General features: G+C 60.6%; 1 protein-coding gene across 2 annotated transcripts; it reads left to right on the top strand.

Annotated features, from left to right (window-relative positions):
• The first annotated feature begins 4,763 nt into the window (after window positions 1-4,763).
• BHLHE40 (basic helix-loop-helix family member e40) lies at window positions 4,764-9,427 on the top strand. Of its 2 annotated transcripts, none has more exons than XM_027467426.3 (5): window positions 4,764-4,858; window positions 5,856-5,925; window positions 6,093-6,200; window positions 6,862-6,985; window positions 7,912-9,427. In XM_027467426.3, the coding sequence occupies exons 1-5, from the start codon at window positions 4,779-4,781 to the stop codon at window positions 8,769-8,771; spliced, it is 1,242 nt and encodes a 413-aa protein (XP_027323227.2). In that variant the 5' UTR covers window positions 4,764-4,778; the 3' UTR covers window positions 8,772-9,427. The 2 variants fall into 2 exon arrangements, with proteins under 2 accessions (XP_027323227.2, XP_027323226.3); XM_027467425.3 differs by lacking the exon at window positions 4,764-4,858 and adding an exon at window positions 5,382-5,714.
• Window positions 9,428-19,011: the final 9,584 nt, after the last annotated feature.

Below are 19,011 nucleotides of genomic sequence, written 5' to 3'. Positions count from 1 at the left end.
CCCCGTCTGGGAGGTGGCAGCGATCCTCCCAGCAGACAGCAGGGTCCCACCTCGGTTCCTCTTCACCTGGAGATGAAAGTGCTCTGGCTGCCCGTGTAGGCGGGGCAAAACTAGTTAAAAACCTCATTAGAGAAAGTATTTGGGGAAGACAGCAACACCCTCAGTTGTGGTTTGCTCCAGTGCTTCTCAGCCAGATCGCTTCTGATACAGAGGGAAGGGCACCCCGAGACACATTCCTGTCAGCTGCTTCTCCTCTCGCCGTGCGTTCGGGGCGCTTCGCCCTGCTCCAGCCCCAGGCCGGCTGCAGGAGGCTTCTGTGGTGTGGGGTGGTCCTGGGTTGGGCTGGAGGAAAGCAAGAGTGTGTGTAATCTGGATTCGGCACAAATCCACCGTGAATATTTCCTATTTTGCTTAATTCCCATTCGTGCTTACTCCAGCTGCACTTGCAGCAGGAGGAATGCCCGGCCCGTGTCTGGCTCATGATACGCAGGGAATCGGAGCGGCAGGTGGGGAGGAGGCAGGTCTGCGCTCAGCGTTTGGGCTTTTCAGTTAGAGAGCGACTGGTTGTGCTCTGCCACGGCCGATCCAGGCCGCCCCAGAGCTCAGCCACGTTCCCATCCAAGTGCTGTAAGGCCACACAGCCCCAAACCTCCTGTGCACGGTGTGTCCAGGTGCTGCTGCTGGGCACCTGCGCTACCTTTACCTCCTGCATTTCCTTTGCACAAGGATTTAACTTCATCAAAAGGGTCAAATGCTCACTGACAACCAGTGTGCTCAGATTCTTGTGGTCCTTTTCCCTCTCCCAGTGGAGGAGCCACATGCACCCTGCTGCCGAGCAGGTGCCCTGGGTGTGATGCTCCTGCCCTGCGGTGTGCAGGCTGGGCTCAGCGAGTCTGCCTGCTGCACCTGGGCTCGCTCACCTTTATCCCCAGCAAGGGGGCTGGCAGTGTCCCTGCCGAGCTGGGCCGTGTCCCCGTGTGCCACCCTTGTCCTTCACTTCTGCCACGAGCGGCTGGGACCCTCTCTCTGTGCCTGCCAGCTGTGACATTTGTGCTTGGAGCTGCGTCCCCCTGGACTGACCAGGAGTTGCCTTCTGTGCCATCAGCAGCACATGGATGGCACAGACCTCATCTGTGGGGCCAAGGTTTAAGCCACCCGTGTCCTGACACGAACCAGAAGGACAACGCTCCGCAACGCTCCCACTCCCTTCTTGTGCCTGCTTGGTTTTTATCTTTTATTGTTTTTTGGGGGAAATCTTTTAAATCCAGTTAGCAGGCTGGGAACGCTTTTAATGTAACTGACTCAGAGGAAATGCATCGTGGCCCTGCAGCTGCTGTTCCCCACATCCCACAGACAGAACAAAATCTACCCAGACGCCGAGCTCCCGCGGTATTGATTCTTACCGGGGTGCGTGGATGCCAGTGACAAATAAATAATGCTGCAGTTGAAAGGTGTGGCGTTTCCTAAGCCAGAGATCTGAAAGCGCCTCGCTTTGCTTTGCATACCTGCAGAGCACCGTGCTTTCTGCTTTTCAGATATGAAAGCTGAGGCACGGAGACATCTGATGAGGCTCCGCCGCTGACTCACTGTTTGATGTTAGGCAGAGCTGCGAGCGTGATCAGATAGCATTGTGCAGAGCGCTCACCAGACGGCTGTGTCACCGCGAGGAAAAGCAGCGCCCGGGCACGACGGCGTCTGCACCCGCAGCTGTCCCCCCGTGCCCCGCAGCGACCCTTGGGGCCGGTGACCGGGGACGTGGTGGCCTTGCCCTGTCCTCCCCCAGTCCTGCTGGGCAGAGGGGTGCGTGGCCGAGCCCCAAAGTCCCTCTTGCAGTGGTGGCTGCAGACGGGACTCGAGGCGGTGCCGCTGCTGGGCCAGGCGGTGCCGCGGAGGCGCGCGGGTGTGCGGAGCGTGCCGAGGGCTCGTTCTCACGCGATGGGGCAGGCAGCCGGCGGGGAGCTGGGTAAGCAGTGTGAGTGCCCTGGCTGCCTGGGCTTGGCTCGCAGCGTTGGGGCAGGGCAGGCTGTCACGGCGAGGCAGGGATGTTTTATTAAACAGAGTCTCAAAGTGGGCTAAAGTCTCTTATTATGAATTGTAATGTCCACAAATTTTGCCACTTCCAAATAGTTTCCACCTACGGATTCCTCCCACTGCTGCACTCGGTGCTGGCAAGCGTCTCCGCGCATGGAGGAGAACGGCTTTCATTTGAATAGTCCGCAGGCAAGTTTCGCTGAGCGCTGCCAGCGTCCTGCCCGCAGCACGCACGTGCCCAGCAGCCACCCGCTGCCATTTGCTTGCCCAGGACGCCACGGGGAGAGCAGCTCTCGCCGGATTTTCCCAGCGTTTTGTCCAAACACGGTCCGTGGTAGCCCGAAACGATGTCATGAAACACGAAATCTCAACTCCTAACTTGCGGGCGATTCCTTTCATCGCACGAGGCAGCGTGGCCAGCTGTGCTGCTGAGACAGTGAGTCAGACACGCACCGGGCTGAAACCACGGCGCTTCACCAAGTCAAGCTTTTGCAACTACCTGCAGGCTACCAGAGGAAGAAGGCAGAGCCCTGGCGGATGACAAACTCTTCCTCACATCCTGCGCTGCTAAGTCACGCTGTGCCCCTTTGGCCCCTCCGGCTGCAGCAGGAGGGGAACCCCCCGGGGGGCTGCAGACCCCAGGGCGTGCGCTGCGTGGGCTGGGAGCAGGGCTGTGCAGCTCAGCCTGTGAGTTGGCCGTGTCCCGTGGCTGGCAGTGCCCCGATGCCCCCCCTGCCTGCTCGTGCTGGTGGCTGGGGATGTGCCAGGCTGGGCACGAGGGCTGCCTGCAGGCAGCGTGGCTCCCGGCGCGCTTCTCCTCCTGCAGAGCCCTGGGAATAACCAGGCGGGCGCTGGGGATGCCTGGTGGGTGCCGGCAGTGAAGTGCCACCACGCAGCGCCTCCTGCCCGCCTGCCCTTCGCTTCCAGCCCAAGCCACGGCTGTCCTCTAACCTCCGGTGCCAGTAACCTGAGCTGGGATTGCTGGAAATGAGAGGGAAGGAGAGCCGGCTATTTGATTACAGGCCACAGGCACATGCCTGGCCTTCACGGATATATTAAGTAAGAGACATTTTAAAACAAAACCACCCTCAGTAACCTTATCGTAAGCCCGAATCCACAACCCATCTGCTAACTCCCGGCGCTGCCCACATAGGCTCCCATCAGGCGCGGGTGCCGGGGATTTTCGGAACGTTTCGCCCGAAATCGCCGTGCCGGGAGGCAGCGCCCCGGGAAGGTGCCGCCGCGGGAACCCGATCCCTTCAGCACGCCCTCGGGAGCAAGCTGCGAACCCTTGCCTTTTCGTGCGTCTGTAAATAACTCCAAATCCCCGCGGGACGCGAGCTGCTGCTATCCTGTGACACTCAGCCCCTCCGAGACAAGCCTCCGGAGGCCTGCTGCTCTCCTCGTGGCTTTAGAAAATTAAAGCCTTTTTCAACGTTTCGCCGCTGCCCTAATCGCGCGCGCGCTGCGGAGGAACCCTCCACGTCGAAATAATTCAGCAACAAAATCGAGACGGCAAATTGATGATTGCATCAGCCCCAGCTTATGAAAGCTGATCCTCGGGAAAATGTAATTCAACGCTCGGCAATCTAACTTGATGCCCAAGAATGCGATGGCTTCGCTCGGGTCCTCTTTTTAGGGGGACTCCTAAATCCTTGGCAACTTCCCTTAAGGTCATGAGTAAATCCCGATATGGAGGATTGTTTGGCAAGCAGGAGAACAGTAAAAGGGCTAAATAATTGGGGATTACCTCTGACCCTGATTTGTAGCTCACCACCCACTGCAGGAATGTACCGAATATCTGAAAGAGCGTGCAGGACTCAGACAATCCATGGGCATGAAGCTGTCCACGTACAGGGAGTCTGAACTTAAAATGCAGAGCAGGTTGGCCCCAAGCCTCATTTTTCATCAGCAATCAGCTGCAGCGAGCTCTGATTATTTCTCTTGCCTCGGACAGAGGGTCAGCGATGGGACAGATTATAAATTGCACGCAATTTTGTCCCCCTTTGTTTGGCAAACAGCAGCTGGGGTCTTGGGGGCAGAAAGAGGATGAAGCTCCCGATCCCCCCCCAATTATTTCTGACGGTGACCGTCCCCCGTGCTGCAGGAGGGGACAAACACAGCAGCTCCAGCTTTCTGATGGTTATCACTGAGCTTGCCGAGTGCCTGTACGCACGACCAGCCCCGCTGTGAGCCCTCAGCCCGGGGCTGTGACCCTGCCCCTCTGCGCTTTTTTGGGGGCAGGCGAGCCCCCTCCTCTGCGGCAGCGCTGCTCTGGGCACGCAGCACCATGGCAGCCCCTGGGGATCCCAGAGCCAGCGCCAGGTCTGCAGGCTCAGACCAAAATCCCAAAAAGTGCTGGGGCTGCCTGGGGCACCCCCAGCCTCCTCTGGGCTCTGAGCTCCATCGTTAGCTGCGCGTGTTGCCGCTGGGAGCTTGGAAGGAGTTTAGGAGGTGGTTGGGTTTTTTTATTATTAAAAAAAAAACTCACATTTACAGCCAGCAGATTTCTGCAAGGCTCTAATTTCTCCTGGGATTCCTGCCGGTAACGACAGGCACCTTCCGAGGCCGGTGAGCCTGGAAAGGGCTGCCTCCAGCTCCGGTATCCAGCCTCTTGCTGCTCTCACGTAACAGCTGCTGACCTCAGATTCCTCCCTACGTGGAGCAGCCCAGGACCCGGGCGATAAGAGAGGCAGCGCGCTGAAGTTCTGCCATTCCCTTATCTCGCTCCCTGCGCCTTTTATCTGATGAGCTTGCCTCCACTTGCTCGGCGCTCGGCAGGGAAAAATGACCGTAGCCCTTCGGGAGGAGAGGTTTGCTTTGGCAGGTACACGCCACCGCAGCCGCGCTCGGCGCTTTTGCAACAGCTGGCACCCAGCAGCCGGGGGATGCTGTGCAGGAGGGGCGACCCCCCCCGAAGGGGAACCCCCCCCCCCACGCTGGGGGAAGCCCCCCGAGCCCCCCCCCGACCCCCTCCAGCCGAGCCCCCCGCGGCGGCTGCGCGTCCCCATCGCCCCTCCGCCTTTTGGGGTGCCTCCAAAAGGAAGGGCGGGGGGTGGAAAATCCCAAATCCCCGAGGGAAATGAGATGAGTGCGGGGGGGGGGGGATGCTCGGTGGGCACCCCCCTTTCCACCACCGTGCCCCCAGGGCCGGCGGGGCAGCACCGGAGGCGTCCCGGGGCGCGGTGCGCTCCGTCGGGGCCGCCGTGCGCCGCAGGATCCGAGCCCGTGCGCCCCGGGGGCGGCTCCTGCTGCCCCCCCCGGCACGTTGCGAGGCGGCGGCGGCTCTGCCTCCACGTGAGGCTCATGTGATGGGGACGGGGGGAGGACGGGGAGAGGACGGGGAGGGGGGGGGGCGGCCCGGCGCGCCCGCCCCGGCGGCCGCCAGACGTGCCGGGAGTCACAGGGTAGCGCACGTCGCCGCCGTCCACCCACTCGCCCGCATTTAACCCGGGCCGCCGCCTCCCGGAGCTCCTCAGCCGGCGCGGACACGGCATGAGCAGCCCGGCCTGAGCTCTGCTCTGCCCGAAGCTCTTTTCCTAGCCCCCCCCTTTCCCCCCCCACCCCTCCCCTTTACCCCGGCTCGGCTCCGCACCGCGCAGGATGGAGCGCATCCCCAGCGCGCATCCCCCGCCCGCCTGCCTGGGCAAGCTGCCCGCCCTGGAGAGCGGCGACGTGCCGGGGTAAGGGCTGCGGGCTCGGGGGGAGGAGGAGGAGAAGGAGAAGGAGAGGAGAGGAGCGAAGGAGAGGAGCCCCCTCCCCTCCCCGACCCCCCAGCCGCGGCCCCCGGGGGTAACCTGGCTGCTTTCGTTTCGCCCGTGCAGGCTGGACTTCGCGCACATGTACCAAGTGTACAAGCCCAGGAGGGGGCTGAAGCGCAGCGAGGACACCAAGGTAAGGCGCGGGGGACCCCCGGGCTGCCCCCAGCCCCGTCCCGACGGCTCTCGGGAACCTGGGGAGGGGGTGAGGGACGCGCACAAAGCCCCCCCCCCGGAGCCCGGAGCCCGGCGGGCGCCGCGGGGTGGCCGTGCGGAGCGCTCACCCGGCACCGCTCCCCGCAGGAGACCTACAAGCTGCCCCACAGGCTCATCGAGAAGAAGCGGCGCGACCGCATCAACGAGTGCATCGCCCAGCTCAAGGACCTGCTGCCCGAGCACCTCAAGCTCACGGTGGGTGCCGCCGGGACCCGCTCCCCCCTCCCCACCTCCCTCCTGCCCGCCGCGCACCCCGGCACCGCCACCCCGGGGGCGCACGGACTGGGGCTGCTCCTGCTCCTGCCTCTGCTCCTGCTCCTGCTCTTGCTCCTGGAGCCCCCCACAGCCCCGCACAGCCCCGCAGAGCCCCGGCCCGGGGGGGTGGCAGTGCCGGGGGTGCCACGCACAGAGGGGGACTCGCTTCTCTGCGCCCCCCCAGGCGCTCCGAAAATCCCCGTGCGGCGCACCGACAGCCGCCCCGGGCTGCCTCGCAGCTGCCTGCCGCAGGGTGCCCTGCACGGAGAGCGTGCCCGGGGCTGCCGGGGGGCAGCGGGGATCCCCCGGGCACGGGGCTGGCCCCGAGCCTCTGCCCCAAAGTGCATCACCCCATCCCCTGCTGCCCACCTCCCCATCCCCTGCTGCCCACCTCCCCATCCCCTGCTGCTCTCCCCCCCATCCCCTGCCACCCACTGCCCTGTCCCACACCACCCATTGCCCCTTTCTTCCCCCCCACCCTGTCCCCTGCTCCCCTGTCACCCCGTCCTTGCCCCGCCGCCCCGGACACGCTGGCAGCCCCATCAGGCCCTGGGTGCGCAGCCGAGCGGCAGCGGGTGCCAACCTGTCCCTTTGCTTGCAGACCCTGGGTCACCTGGAGAAGGCTGTGGTTCTCGAGCTTACCTTGAAGCATGTGAAAGCGCTAACCAACCTCATCGAGCAGCAGCAGCAGAAAATAATTGCTTTACAGAACGGTTTACAAGCGGGTGAGTAGTCACACCGTGCCGGTGCGCGCTCGGTGACTTTCTGCCGGGTCTCTGGGAGGCAGTGGTGGCACCTCGCTCCCGAGAAGGGAGGAGGCAGGACACACTTCTTGTATTTGCCTTCATTTTCTCTCTCTTTGCTTGTGAGCTTGCGCAAAAAAAAAAAAAAGATGGGTTTCTCAGTGTGGTCAGTCTCAAGTGCACTGTGCAGTTGTTTTAAAATTAAAGTGGGTTTTAAGTAGTTTTATTTAAAGCTGGGGTTTGCTGTGAGGTTCTCTCCAAAGCCATTCAGATCTTTACATTCACGTTCAAGAGCTTTGGATCGAGCCCAGTTGCGTTTCTTTGCTTTCTCTCAAAATGCACAGAGACCTGCTCTATGAGCACCTTTGCAGGTCTCTGTCAGCTCGCTGCCTGTGCTCTGCAGGCGAAGGGGGGACCCGGTGTGGCAGCTTATCGTGCTTCAGCTGCACTTCCTCCTTCTGTTTTCACATGTGGCGCTCACGTGAATCTGATAAGTAAAATTTAGCTTTTCTGAGGAGCCTTCCCTGGCTCTGCCAGCCTCGGGGAGTGCAGCAGAGCTTTGAGCACAGCCCCTGGAGCGGGATCGCCCGGGGCCGTGGCTCCGGAGCTTTCCTGCCCGCACAGCGGGCGCCGTGCGGCCGCTGCCTCCCCCCTGCCGGTTCCCAGGGCTCATGCAGGCAGCGCAGAATTGGAAGTGCGTATGTGAAAGTGGGCAGAGGGAGGGAGAAGCGGTAAACCGGCTTCTTGTGCAGAAATGAATGCAGGATTCAGGCTGGCCGTCACGTCTGCCTCGCTCCCTGTGTGGCACCCAAAGTTTGGCATCGCCCCCGGCGCGCCTTGGAGCTGGGAATGGAACTATTTAAGCACGCTGTTAATTTTTAATTTCTCTCTTGTTAATGTTTCCTCAGGTGACCTGTCATCAAGAAACCTTGATTCCAGCCAGGAAATGTTTCGATCCGGCTTCCAGATGTGTGCCAAGGAAATGCTGCAATACCTGGCAAAGCACGAGAACGGCAAGGAGCTGAAGTCGTCGCAGCTGGTCAGCCATCTGCACCGCATGGCCACCGAGGTGCTCCAGGGCGGAGCCGGCCGAAAGGCCGCAGACATCCCTCCTAAAATGGTGGACTTGAAAGAGAAACCCGTCTCCTTGAGCAAAGCGGCCGAGGGGCACGGGAAGAACTGCGTGCCCGTGATCCAGAGGACATTTGCGCACTCCAGCGGGGAGCAGAGCGGCAGCGACACAGACACAGACAGCGGGTACGGGGGCGAGCTGGAGAAAAGTGACTCCAAATCCGAACAGCAGTATTTTAAAAAGGATACCGATCTGAAATACGCTGTCCAGGAGAGAATAAGCTCTATTAAGCAAGAGACTGAGGACCCGCCGGCCAAAAGGAGCAGGCTGGAGACGCCTGAAGACGAAGGGCCTTTTGGCAGTGACATGATGGGCTCCTCGAACGGCTTCCTGGGCCCCCACGCTCACCAGCCCCCGCTGTGCCTGCCTTTTTATTTGATCCCGCCATCCGCAACGGCCTACCTGCCGATGCTGGAGAAGTGCTGGTACCCAGCCTCCGTCCCCGTCCTGTACCCCAGCCTCCCGGCCTCCGCCGCAGCGCTCACGGGGTTCATGAACCCCGACAAAATCTCCCCCCCTCTGCTGATGCCCCAGAGACTCCCTTCCCCGGTACCAGCCCATTCCCCCATCGACTCCTCGGCCCTGCTTCAAGCTTTGAAGCAGATTCCTCCGTTGAACTTGGAAACCAAAGACTGAGCGCAGCGTGACCTTTCATTTTTCTGTTGTTGGTTTCTTTTTTTTTTAGTTTGAGACTGTTTCACTTTTGTACATTGGCTGGACTGAGGTGTGGGGATAAGGTTCACCGCGCGTAGGAAGCTAAATCCCCTTTTCTCTGACTTGTCAGGTAGCTTGGAGAAGGATGAAGGATGCACCCGGGTTAGCTATTCAGAACGACTTCCAAAAGGACAGAAAGAAAAAAAAAAAAAAAAGGGTTTTATGCTTTACCCCTTAACTTCTTCCCTCTCCGCACCCGCAGAACAACAGCTGACTCTGTCAGCTGCGATGACGTTTCAAAGCTGTGAAAAAAAAAAACAAAACAATTCCATTCGGCAGATCTAGGTTTTGGGGTCTGTGGCTCTCAAACCATGGTACTTCTCGCAAGGGCTTTTAGCGCAGCGGCCCCGCAGGAGCCCGGGCCGTGGTGGTGCCCGGCTGGCGGCGCGCTCGGTGCCGGTGCTGCTGCTCGGTCCCTGCACGTGCCGGAGGAGCAGCGCGGCGGTCGCTGGCGGGTCGTGCACAGTCAGTGGTTCAGGTAGATTTAAGACGGGTTTCTCTCCACACCTTTGCTGATATATATATATATATATATATATTTTTAATAAATAAAAGGTAGATGCTGCTTGGAAGCTTTACATGGCGTACATCTAAAAAAAATAAATTAACACGCGCCCCTTCCTGTAACTTGAGCTGCTAGTTTGGGCCGGGCAGGGGAGAAAATATCCCAAGGATCGCTTTGCTTGCTGCACCTGACTCGGGGCCTCTCCCGCTGCCGGCCTGCCCCTGCGGCCGGCCTTTGGGGTCGGGGGCGCAGCGGGGCAGGTCGGGAGCGGGGTGCAGGGGTCGGTGCTGCCCGCCGGCCCTGCCCCGCCAGTGCCTTTGAGAAGCGAAGGGCTGGGGTTTGCGAAGGAGCCGAACCCGGCGGGGTCTGAGCATCCACGTTCCTCAGCCTCCTTGGCAAACCCCGGCCCACATTTCCGCATTAAACAGAGGGTTAGGGCTGTGACACTTGTCCCCTTCAATCCTAGAGCTGCAGGGGTCTTTCACCGCAGGCAAACACCGTGTCCAGCTTGGCTTTTTTGTTAAAAAACAAACAAACTTCACTGCAGAGTGCAGTGCTCTACTCTTTTTTTTTTTTTTTTTTTTTTACTTTTTTTTTTTCCTTACTGGTTTTGAGAACTGGTATCCGGAACAACTGTTGTATGGATTTTCATTTCATCCTCCCGTTGCACCAGCTGTTGAGATGCACTATGCTTGATTGCAGGTTGTGTTCTAACGTTTATTTTGTTGTTGTTTTTTTTTTTTTTTGTTCTTTTATTTTTTTGGTATACAGTTGTTGCCTTTATTTGTAAAATCCTGTTATAAATATATATATATTATATAAATATATTAAAAGGTAAAACGTTTCAGATGTCTATTATTTGTATAACTACTTGAGCATAAAAGAAGTGAGAAATATGAATGTATTCTTGTTTCTGGGTTGTCTTTTTTTTTTTTTTTCGAAGAGAAGAGTTTTTTGTTTTTCTCTAGGGAGAGGTACAGTGTTTATATTTTGGAGCCTTCTTCAAGGTGGGATATTGTACATATTTTTATCTCGAGTAAATGTTAAGTAGTTGTTTAAAAATACTTAATAAAATAATTCTTTTCCTGTGGAAGATAAGGGTTGGCCTCCTGTGCTTTGAAATATTTGATCCGGGTCATTTTGCAGGGCTCGATCCAGCAATGACTGGCAGCAGGACGGGGTCCCACAAGGGACCCGGGCTCCCCGTGCTCCTCGGGCCGGTCCTTGGCAGCGGGTGCCCGTGTCACCGCTCCTGTCACCGGGGATATTCAGTCCCTGAACTCCATCAGCACCATCGGGGATCGCCTCCCTTACCGCTTCCAGTCCTGGGCCAGGTGAGCCCGGCCGCCTTGGCACCTTCCCCCCGTTGGTTTCTCCCAGGTATGGGACAAAGCAAGCTGCCAAGCTGCCTCCCGAAATTGCCTCCGCTCCCCAGCCCTGGCGCTGCTCCCCTCTCCTGCCTCCCGTGCCCCATCGCCACGTCTCGGAGCCCTTTGGGGCAGGTTCATGGGGTGTCACCGCGGTCCCAGCCCCGTGCTGGCTGCTGGCTGCCGACCCCTGGGGCTGTGGAGCAGCGCTGAGCCCCGGGCAGCTCCGGTCAGGCCCGGGGCAATGCCGTGCAGAGGCAGGGAGGAGCAGCTTGGTGCCAGCAGCAGCTGTGTTGGCTGGAGCCCCTCGGCCAGGATCACATCCCGGGTCTGCAGCGAGCCCGAATCCTCGGTGTGTGGGTGCAGGGATGTGCCGGGGGGGCCCCCCTGGCTGGCAAGGGGCTGGGGTCACCCCTTCTGCACAGCTCCTGGGCTGGGTAAATCCCCGGCTGCCTCTGCCTCGGGCACATGGGGACGAGCAGGAACCTCGGCCCTGTTCCCCAGCACGCTGCCACCCGGCTCCCTCAGTGCCAAGGGAGTCGCCGGCCGTGCCCGTTTGGGCTCCCTTTTAATTGGCCTCGTAGCCGCGGGCGAGAGCCCGGTGCACGTTCGCTGAGGCTGCTGCAGAGCAGGTCGGGAGCCACACCATGCACCCAGCAGCGGCTCCGGGCAGCGCCTCGTCCCGCGGAGAGGCACCGAACCTCTCCCATGGGCAAGGCCTGGGGGCTGCCGGGCTGGCACCAGAGCTTTGTCCCGGTGAAGACAGGTGAAGGAGCTCGGCCCCGTCTCCTCGTGCCTGCCCTGGGTCCGTGAGGAGGCTTTGGGCTCTGCTTCTCGGCTCCTCCTGCCCTGGGAGGCTGCGGTGCAGGGGCTCAGAGCCCCTCCAGCGGGGCAGATGGGGTTAACCGCTGCGTGCCACCGTGGCCTTCGGTGGCCTCCCCTCTTTGTGCCGCTCACGGGCACTGGGAATCTTTAATAATTTACCCCGAGCAGACGGGGACGTGCGCACATGAGCACAGCGCGTGGGCACCTGGCTGGCGCTTCTGGGTTTCGCAGGGCAGGAGTCCCAAAACCTGGCGGGCGGTGAGGGGCCGGAGCGGGCCAGTGCTGAGCCGTCCCCGCACCCCCGAGCCCCCCGAGGTTGGCACGGCACGGCACACGGGGCTGCCCAGCATGTGCCGGGGGACTCCACACGCCCCGGTGCTTGTGTTTGCTTTAATTACAGCTAAATATTGATCCCGCTGAAGGCAACTGCACTTAACCCCCTTTTGGGGACAGCGCTCGGCGCTCGGCACAGTCACGTTTCGGCTCCTCGTTAGCTGCTGGATTCCCGGCTCCTTTCCACAGCCCTCACCCCGCTTCGCTCTCCGTCTTCTGGCCCACCTCAGCCGCGGGTGGGAGGGCGCGCGGGAGCCTCAGAAACCCAGTGACGGAGGAAAGAGCTGTAAAAAAACAAGTGGAAGAGATAACATTGGTACAGGAAGCCAGCGCTAATTACAGGCTGGGTATTTTCTCGCCGGCGTGGCGCGGCGCCAGGCGGACAGGTGAAGCTGCCGGGGCACAGCAGCCCTTGTCTGCTCCCCGTGGGGCTGGGGGCTCTGTGCCCCTCGCCGGGGCTGCCCGGCTCCTCCGGCAGCTCCCCAATCCCTGTGGGGCCGGGCAGGGCCGGGAAGGGGCCGGGGGAGCCACGGGGCTGTGGGGAGACCCCGACCCCGACCCCATCCCCGTCCCCGGCGGCATCGCGCCAAGGTGCCCGCAGCCCGTGGCGGGCCGTGCCGAGTTCCCCTGCCTTGTTTTCATGGTCTCACCCAGCTCTGACCTGCCTCAAATGTTGACACAATGTCACGTTTCCGACTGCAGTCTTTCATGTGCAGCCGGAGGCTAAATACGGCTGCTGGTTCCTGGAAAAAGACGTGCCTGGCACCCTTTCAGCAGAAACCCGATCCCCATGCAGGCTTGGCACAACAGCTGAATAACATGGCAATAACTCTTTCAGCAGCGTTTCAACCCATAAATAGGGCTTCCCGAGCAACTCCTTGAAGGAAGGCAAGGAAGATACACTTTTTTCTTTTTTTTTTTTTTTCTTTTTTTTTTTCAAAAAAAAAAAAGAAAAATAAAGCCCGGGTGCAAAAAAAGCGAATGGGAGGAAGCAGCCTGGTTAGAAGCAGATCAAAGGAACTCGTGGAGATGCTGGAGGTGGTCTGGTGAATACGAACACGGGACTGCCTCAAAAGGAAAGCAATGCTCGTGAATTTTTTACTGTCTCGGTCCCGTTTTCTGCCAGCCCCGTGGCAGTGGGATAAGAGCCTTCCTGAAAGCCAGGACCCTCCCTAACCCCGGCGAGGACACAGACACACATAATTTTAGCTTTTCACCACCTGTTTGGAAAGCTCCTGTAACTGAGCGCGATGGGACTGGGTGGTTTTTACAGGCATGCACCCCAGGAGCTGCTTATTTGCATTATGCATGGACCAGGGCCTAAAATAATCTGCAGTGACGCACATTTTTTGCTGTGATTTTTTTTTTCTTTTTTCTTTTTTTTTTTTTTTTTTCTTTCAGGACTCCATTTTTTGTGACTTTTCAGGAACAGGCGCCCAGAAGGGGACCCGGCCCCGGGCTCCCCATTCCCGGAGGCGGCATGGCCGAGCCCATGGGGGTGCGGGGTCTCGGCCCCCCCGGCCGTGACACGGCCACGCGGGGAGCGCTGCCCTTCCACGCTGCCCCGGCTTTCATCTGCAAAGCATGTAGCTGCAAGTGCCGAGTGTTTACAAATGCAGGCATTGCAAGATCCCTTGAACTGTGTCCTAGTACAAAAGAGGCTTTGAAACAAGAAACACGTTGTCATGGCATGTTCCAGGCCAGCAGCACCAGACTGAACCAGATAATTGCTGTTTCTGCTTTAGCTGCTTCATTGTGGAAGAAGCCGTCGCTCTTGAGCAAGCCTCCTCCCCTGCAGACGGCCGGGGCGGTGGAGGGGGGCCGAGGGCAGGGGGCCACGGGGCAGGACGGGTGCTCTGCCCCCTCCTCTTCTCCCCCCCCCAGAGCTCCTTGCCAGCAAAGTCACGGCACTGGGCTCAGGCTGTGAAACCGTAGCCGGAGGAGCCGGGGCGCTGACCCTCGCTGCGTGACCGGGGTGAGCAATGCCCAGCCCTGACTCACGGCGCTGCGGCAGCCGGGGAATGCGGCCCCTCGCCACCCGCCGGCCCTTTCCCCGGCCCTGCTCGGGTGGCACCGCCGAGGAACCCGAATAGCTCGCAGCTGGCCCTGCCACCCAGGTCACTCGGGAAACTGCAGAGGCAGGGAGGGCCGGGGAGCACCAGACAGAGGTGGCCGGGCAGGGCACAGGCTCCTCGCAGGGCTGGAGCACTCCAGGTCGGGAGGGCTTGGCTGGGTCCCCACCTCTGCCTTTTGCTCCGTTACTCAGCACAGGATGCTGTTGTATTATTTTCTGACCAACACCTCGGTCCGAAATGGTGACAACCATCTGTACCCACCAGAGCCATCTCAGAGGAATGGGTCATTGCTCTGCCCTCCGCCACCCACCTTCCCTCCCAGCCCGGGGGCTGCCCCCTTCCCCTTCCCCTCTGCCGTCCTCCTGCCCTTGGGGAAAGGCGAAGGCAAATTCTGGGTTAAAGCACAATTTAAAGCAGTGGTGAAGATGCAGACGGCGATTCCTGGAGTATTGCTGAGCCTCGTCACAGGCTGCACGCGGAGCTCGTGTCGGCGCTCTGCCCGAGGATATACACACCACGAACGTGGATCTGAGCAGCTTATGGAAGATTTAACTCTTATTTCTATTCTCGACAGCGAGTCATTAGCACGGTTATGCCAACGTGAAGGGCCTTCCCCAGCGCTATCATCTTGCTGCATCTGCTGCTTGGAAGCCTGCCTGGAGAGAGCCTCGCTGCAGACATCGATTGGTGCACGGCAGGGGCAATATTTCACTCCGCACGGGAGCAGTCACTGACGGTTATCGTGGGGCATTAACACGTGTCCTGAAATCGCCGTGATTTGCGGCAAAAGGCGACCTTTGGGCGCGCAGACCTTGCAGCACGTAGCGTGTGTGTGGCGCGCGGCACGGCGGGCGCGGGGCACGGCGAGCTGCCCCTGCCACGGCCCCGAGCTCGCTCCCTGGGGAAGCGGTGGGAGCTCTGTCCCTGCCCTCAGGAGCGCTGGACCAGCGCCAGCTTTTCCTTCACAGGACTAATTAGCCCATGGGGTGAACGAGCGAGTGGATTGGTACCAAACTAAAAACCTGAGCAGGCGCTGGGAGCCGGGAGGAGGCTGTGGCTCCGAGCACGCCGGTCAGCAGCCCGCTGGGGAGGGGATTTCTCTGGTTCGTGATTTCAGGCAGGCGTCTGACTGCGCGCCCGCACCCGCTGCCCTCGGGTTGAGTTCCCCTTGTGGTCTCCCAGCACCTTCGGGCTGTGGGCGCGCTCCCGGTGGGGCCGTGCCAGTCCCGGACCCCGCGGGCACCCAGCCCCTGCGGCTGGGGTGACTCAGGGCCCCCCCGTGCTGCTGGGGAACCGAAGCCATGTGTTTATCATGGAAAAACTGCTCTTTGCTGCAATTCAAACGGAAACTTCCCAGAATGACTGTTTCAGAGCTTTCCCCTTGAATCACCGCAGCTCCAAAGAGCAGCTTTCGAAGATGATGCCCTCAGGAAGGCTTCTGGTGGCCTTGGCCATGCCGTGGTGTGACCGAGACCCACCCCAACCTCTTTTTGGGCCCGCTGCTACCGGAGCATCTCTGCCCAGTGCGGCCGGGCTGCTGCTGCTGGCACTGCTGGGGGAACGGGGCCGGGATGCGGGAACCCCTGGGGACCTCGGGCTGGGGCGCCGTGCCTGGCTTTGGGGCTGCAGGGCACAGCGGGAGCTCGCACCGGGAGGGACGGGTGCGTGACCAGCGGGGAGGGACGGGGGCCGTGACGGCAGCACCTCACGAGGGCCGTGCGCTCCTTTTCCCTGCCCGCTGGCTGCCCGTCACCCTTTCCATGGTTTAAGCGAGCGTCCAAAGGTCACGGCAAACGCAGCCTCTGCCCAGCGGCTCACGTCCTCGAATGAATAAGCAGTGGGTGTGCAGCGCCTGAGTCAAACCTCCCCTGCTGCACCCGCCGAGCGCCTCCCATCACGTGCGAGCCGGGCTGCAGGCCACGGGGCTGCCTCCCCGGCACGAGCAGAGCCCCGAGGGATGCTCGCCCCGAGGGATGCTCGCCCCTGGGGGCACCCCGGCCCCGCTGCTTCTCCCTCGGGGTGTTTGGGGAGGCGCAGCCCCAGCTGTGGGTATTGCTCTGAGTGGTGGTGGGGTGGGGAAAGACGCGAGCCGTCCGTGGCGCAGGGGCCACGCAGCTGGGCCGGTGATGGGGCACAAGGGCAGGTTGTCACGCCTGGGTTATTTCCTCCGCCGGTGCCTACGCAAAGCTGCCGCTGTGTTTTCTGCATTTACTCATTTTGCTCCATTCCAGGTGTTCTGCGGTGCTTGTCCCTGGAGCAGCAGAGCAGCCCGTGCCTTGCTGTGGCACTGCGACACCCCCGGGGCTGCTGGAGGGAAACTGAGGCACCGCGGGGCCCAGATCCCACAGGCATTCGGTGTGCTCTGCTCCTGGGGCTCGGCACATTCTCCAAGGTCGTGCGGACACGCAGAGGCTGCAGGGCTGAGCGTGTCCCCCTGCAGAGATCTGCCCCAAACTGCCCTGAGCCTGCCGGAGCCGCGGCCCCGCTGCACCCAGCGTGCCGGCAGCCGTTCCGAGCATCCCCTCCAGCAGCACCTGTGGGACTCTCCCTCCCCTGGGGGCCCCATCCAGCCGGTTTGGGCGCTCGTTTTGGGTGCTCGTCCCTCTCTGGTGGCTTTGCCCCAGGGTGAAGGCAGCTGGGGACAGGACTGGCACCCCAGGCAGGTGTCGGGGCCGGTGCCTGGGGGGACCCCGCTGATCCCCGCGTTTGCCCCGGTGAGGCCGGGCGCTGCCGTGCGCGTGGCCAGCACGAGCTGCAGCGGCTGCGTGGCGGTGAGGCACCGACCACAGGGGGGTTTCCAGCTGCAACCGGGCTCTGGCAAACACCTGGGCACTCAAGGCCAGGAGGCGTTGGTTTGAACCCAGGAGTGAGGCAAAGGCGTTTCTGAGGAGGGAGATGGAGATCTCCGTGCGGATCCTGGAGCCGCTCAGAAGAAAGATGAGTCAAAGGATTCCTGAAATGATTACAGCTGCGAGGGACGGCAGCACCGGCACAGCCACCGTCAGCAGAACTGCCAGGCTGCCTCGGACAGCTGCGAGCGCTTGCAGGTTAATAAGACATATTAGGCAATTTCCCATTAAAAATGTTTATGCGAACGTGTAAATATTCATTTAGACGGAACTCGCCTGGCCCTCTGCACACAGAGCGGTGTCGGGAAGGACGGGAATTGCTGTAAATCTATCAGAAAGCTCAGGACTGGAGTTGCCCTCGCCGTCCCGCAGCAGCCCCGCGGGGCTGAGCTCGGCTCCTGGCAGCGCCCGCCCTGCGCTCCCCGCCGGGCTGCTCGGGGCCGCCGCGGGACCTGCGCCACGTCCCTCCCTGCTGCAGCTGGCGGAGGGCAGGGTTTTCCCTGGTGTGATTTCCCAATGGCCACAGGAAGAGCAAGCACAGACCCGAGCTGGATTAAATCAAAGGAAATTTTTTTTTTTTTTTTTCATTTGCTGTCTTACGCGCTGACCACTAAACCACATCCTTCGAGCCTGAGACCAGCACAGTGAAACGAAAACTAGGCCAGGGCTTTTTGCTCTTTTTTTTTTTCCCCCTAGTGTTCCTCCCAGTGCTGGCGATGGGGGAACCCCTCCATCAGCTGCTGTGGCCTCCCCTCGAGCGGCACAGTCCTGCCGGGTCCTGCTGGCCCCATTGAGCCGAGCTCTGCATTTCGCTCAGCGACCCCAGCTGCTGGAGCCAGCGGGGCCTCAGGCAGCGAGACGCACGTGGGATGAGGCTCTCCGCATTTGGCCGGGATGGATTGCGGGGAGTTTCAGCAGAGCAGAAAGCCAGCGAGCGAGCACCTGGGGCGACCCAGAGCTGCGGCGCTCCCCGAGCGGGGCCTGACGGCTGCGGGCAGCATCGCGGTGTGTGCGGCCACGGGTCCCCCCGGGCAGCGCGGCGAGCCAAGCACTCGCAGCTCCACGTGCAGATTATGCTCACTGAGCATCAGGAGGAGCAAACACGGAGCTCAGCAGTGACGCCCTGGCAGTGAGGAGCAGCGGGGGGACTGCACTCAGCGCCCAGCCGGGCGGCTCGCAGGCGGGGAGCCGCAGCAGGACACCTGTCCCCTCCCGCCAGCTTGGGAGCATGGGTTGTGATCCGGCTGCATGGGGAAGTTCTCACGTTTAAAGAACAGACAGCAGCTTTATTGGTTTAGTTTGCAAACCAAAACCAGCCGGGAGTTTCTGAAGTGTCTGCCATCCCCACAGAGAGCTGTTTAGTCATGCCTTGTGTGCATGCATGTGAGACAGAGTGCAGGGGAGGGAGTCTCTAGGACTTTGCAAAGATTAAAGATTTATGCTGACCCTTGAATCTGATCCAAGACTACTAATCTGCCCTGATCCTATCGCCGGCTCAGGGTGGATCTATTTCACTTTCCTTTATGGTATTCCTGACTCACTCCACTCCCACTCCAGGCCAGCCCAGTGGGAATGGGAAGCACTACCACATATTTGTTTGGGTTTGCATTTAAAGCTTTGGACCTGTAGTGGGTGCAGCTCATAAAGGAAACCAGCGTGGATAAGATATGGGTGAGCTGAATGCTTGGAAACCACTCCCAAGCCCCAGCCGAAGTGGTTAGAAATCAAGGTGGAGTGATGTGCGGAAGGCACAGCGCTTGGCAGCTACGCCCAGCATGTGAGAAGGGCACTGAAAGCCGAGGTGCTACGGTAGGCAGAGCATCGGGTGTGCTCCAGAAGGAGACCTCGGGGCTTTGCGAGGTCTTTAAAGCAAGGTTTAGCCTCACCAGGGCAGGAGCAGCTCTCTGCCCCCTCTGCCCCTCGCCACCCAGGGGTGCCTGGCTGTGCCCTCAGCCCCCCTGCTGCTCGCACCCCACCACCAGGTACCAAAAGGCTCCCAAAGGCTGCCGGGGCTTTCCTGTGCAAAGCGAAGCGCAGAGAAGGGAAATACAGCCGGGATTGTGCTGAAGGCAGAATTAATCTTCTCTGCCCTTGCAAAAAAAAAAAAGAAAGGTGTGGCAGAAAGAGCAACACGAGCTCGCCGCCCCCGCCAGCCTCTCCCTGGCCCCACGTGCGGGCTCATGCGGAGGAAGGCAGGGGCCAGCTCCT

The sequence above is a fragment of the Anas platyrhynchos genome, chromosome 13 (assembly GCF_047663525.1).
Source record: "Anas platyrhynchos isolate ZD024472 breed Pekin duck chromosome 13, IASCAAS_PekinDuck_T2T, whole genome shotgun sequence".
Lineage (NCBI taxonomy): Eukaryota > Metazoa > Chordata > Aves > Anseriformes > Anatidae > Anas > Anas platyrhynchos.
Note: the sequence above shows the minus strand (reverse complement) of the source record. Positions and strands in the feature narration are given on the sequence as shown.

What these genes read in the sequence shown, in the direction of transcription:
- BHLHE40 (XM_027467426.3), top strand. Translation starts at nt 4,779, where the DNA reads ATGAGCTTGCCTCCACTTGCTCGGCGCTCGGCAGGGAAAAATGACCGT. An exon ending in AGCGCAGCGAGGACACCAAG is followed by an intron (nt 5,926 to 6,092) that starts GTAAGGCGCGGG and finishes CGCTCCCCGCAG; the next exon opens with GAGACCTACAAGCTGCCCCA. An exon ending in ACAGAACGGTTTACAAGCGG is followed by an intron (nt 6,986 to 7,911) that starts GTGAGTAGTCAC and finishes ATGTTTCCTCAG; the next exon opens with GTGACCTGTCATCAAGAAAC.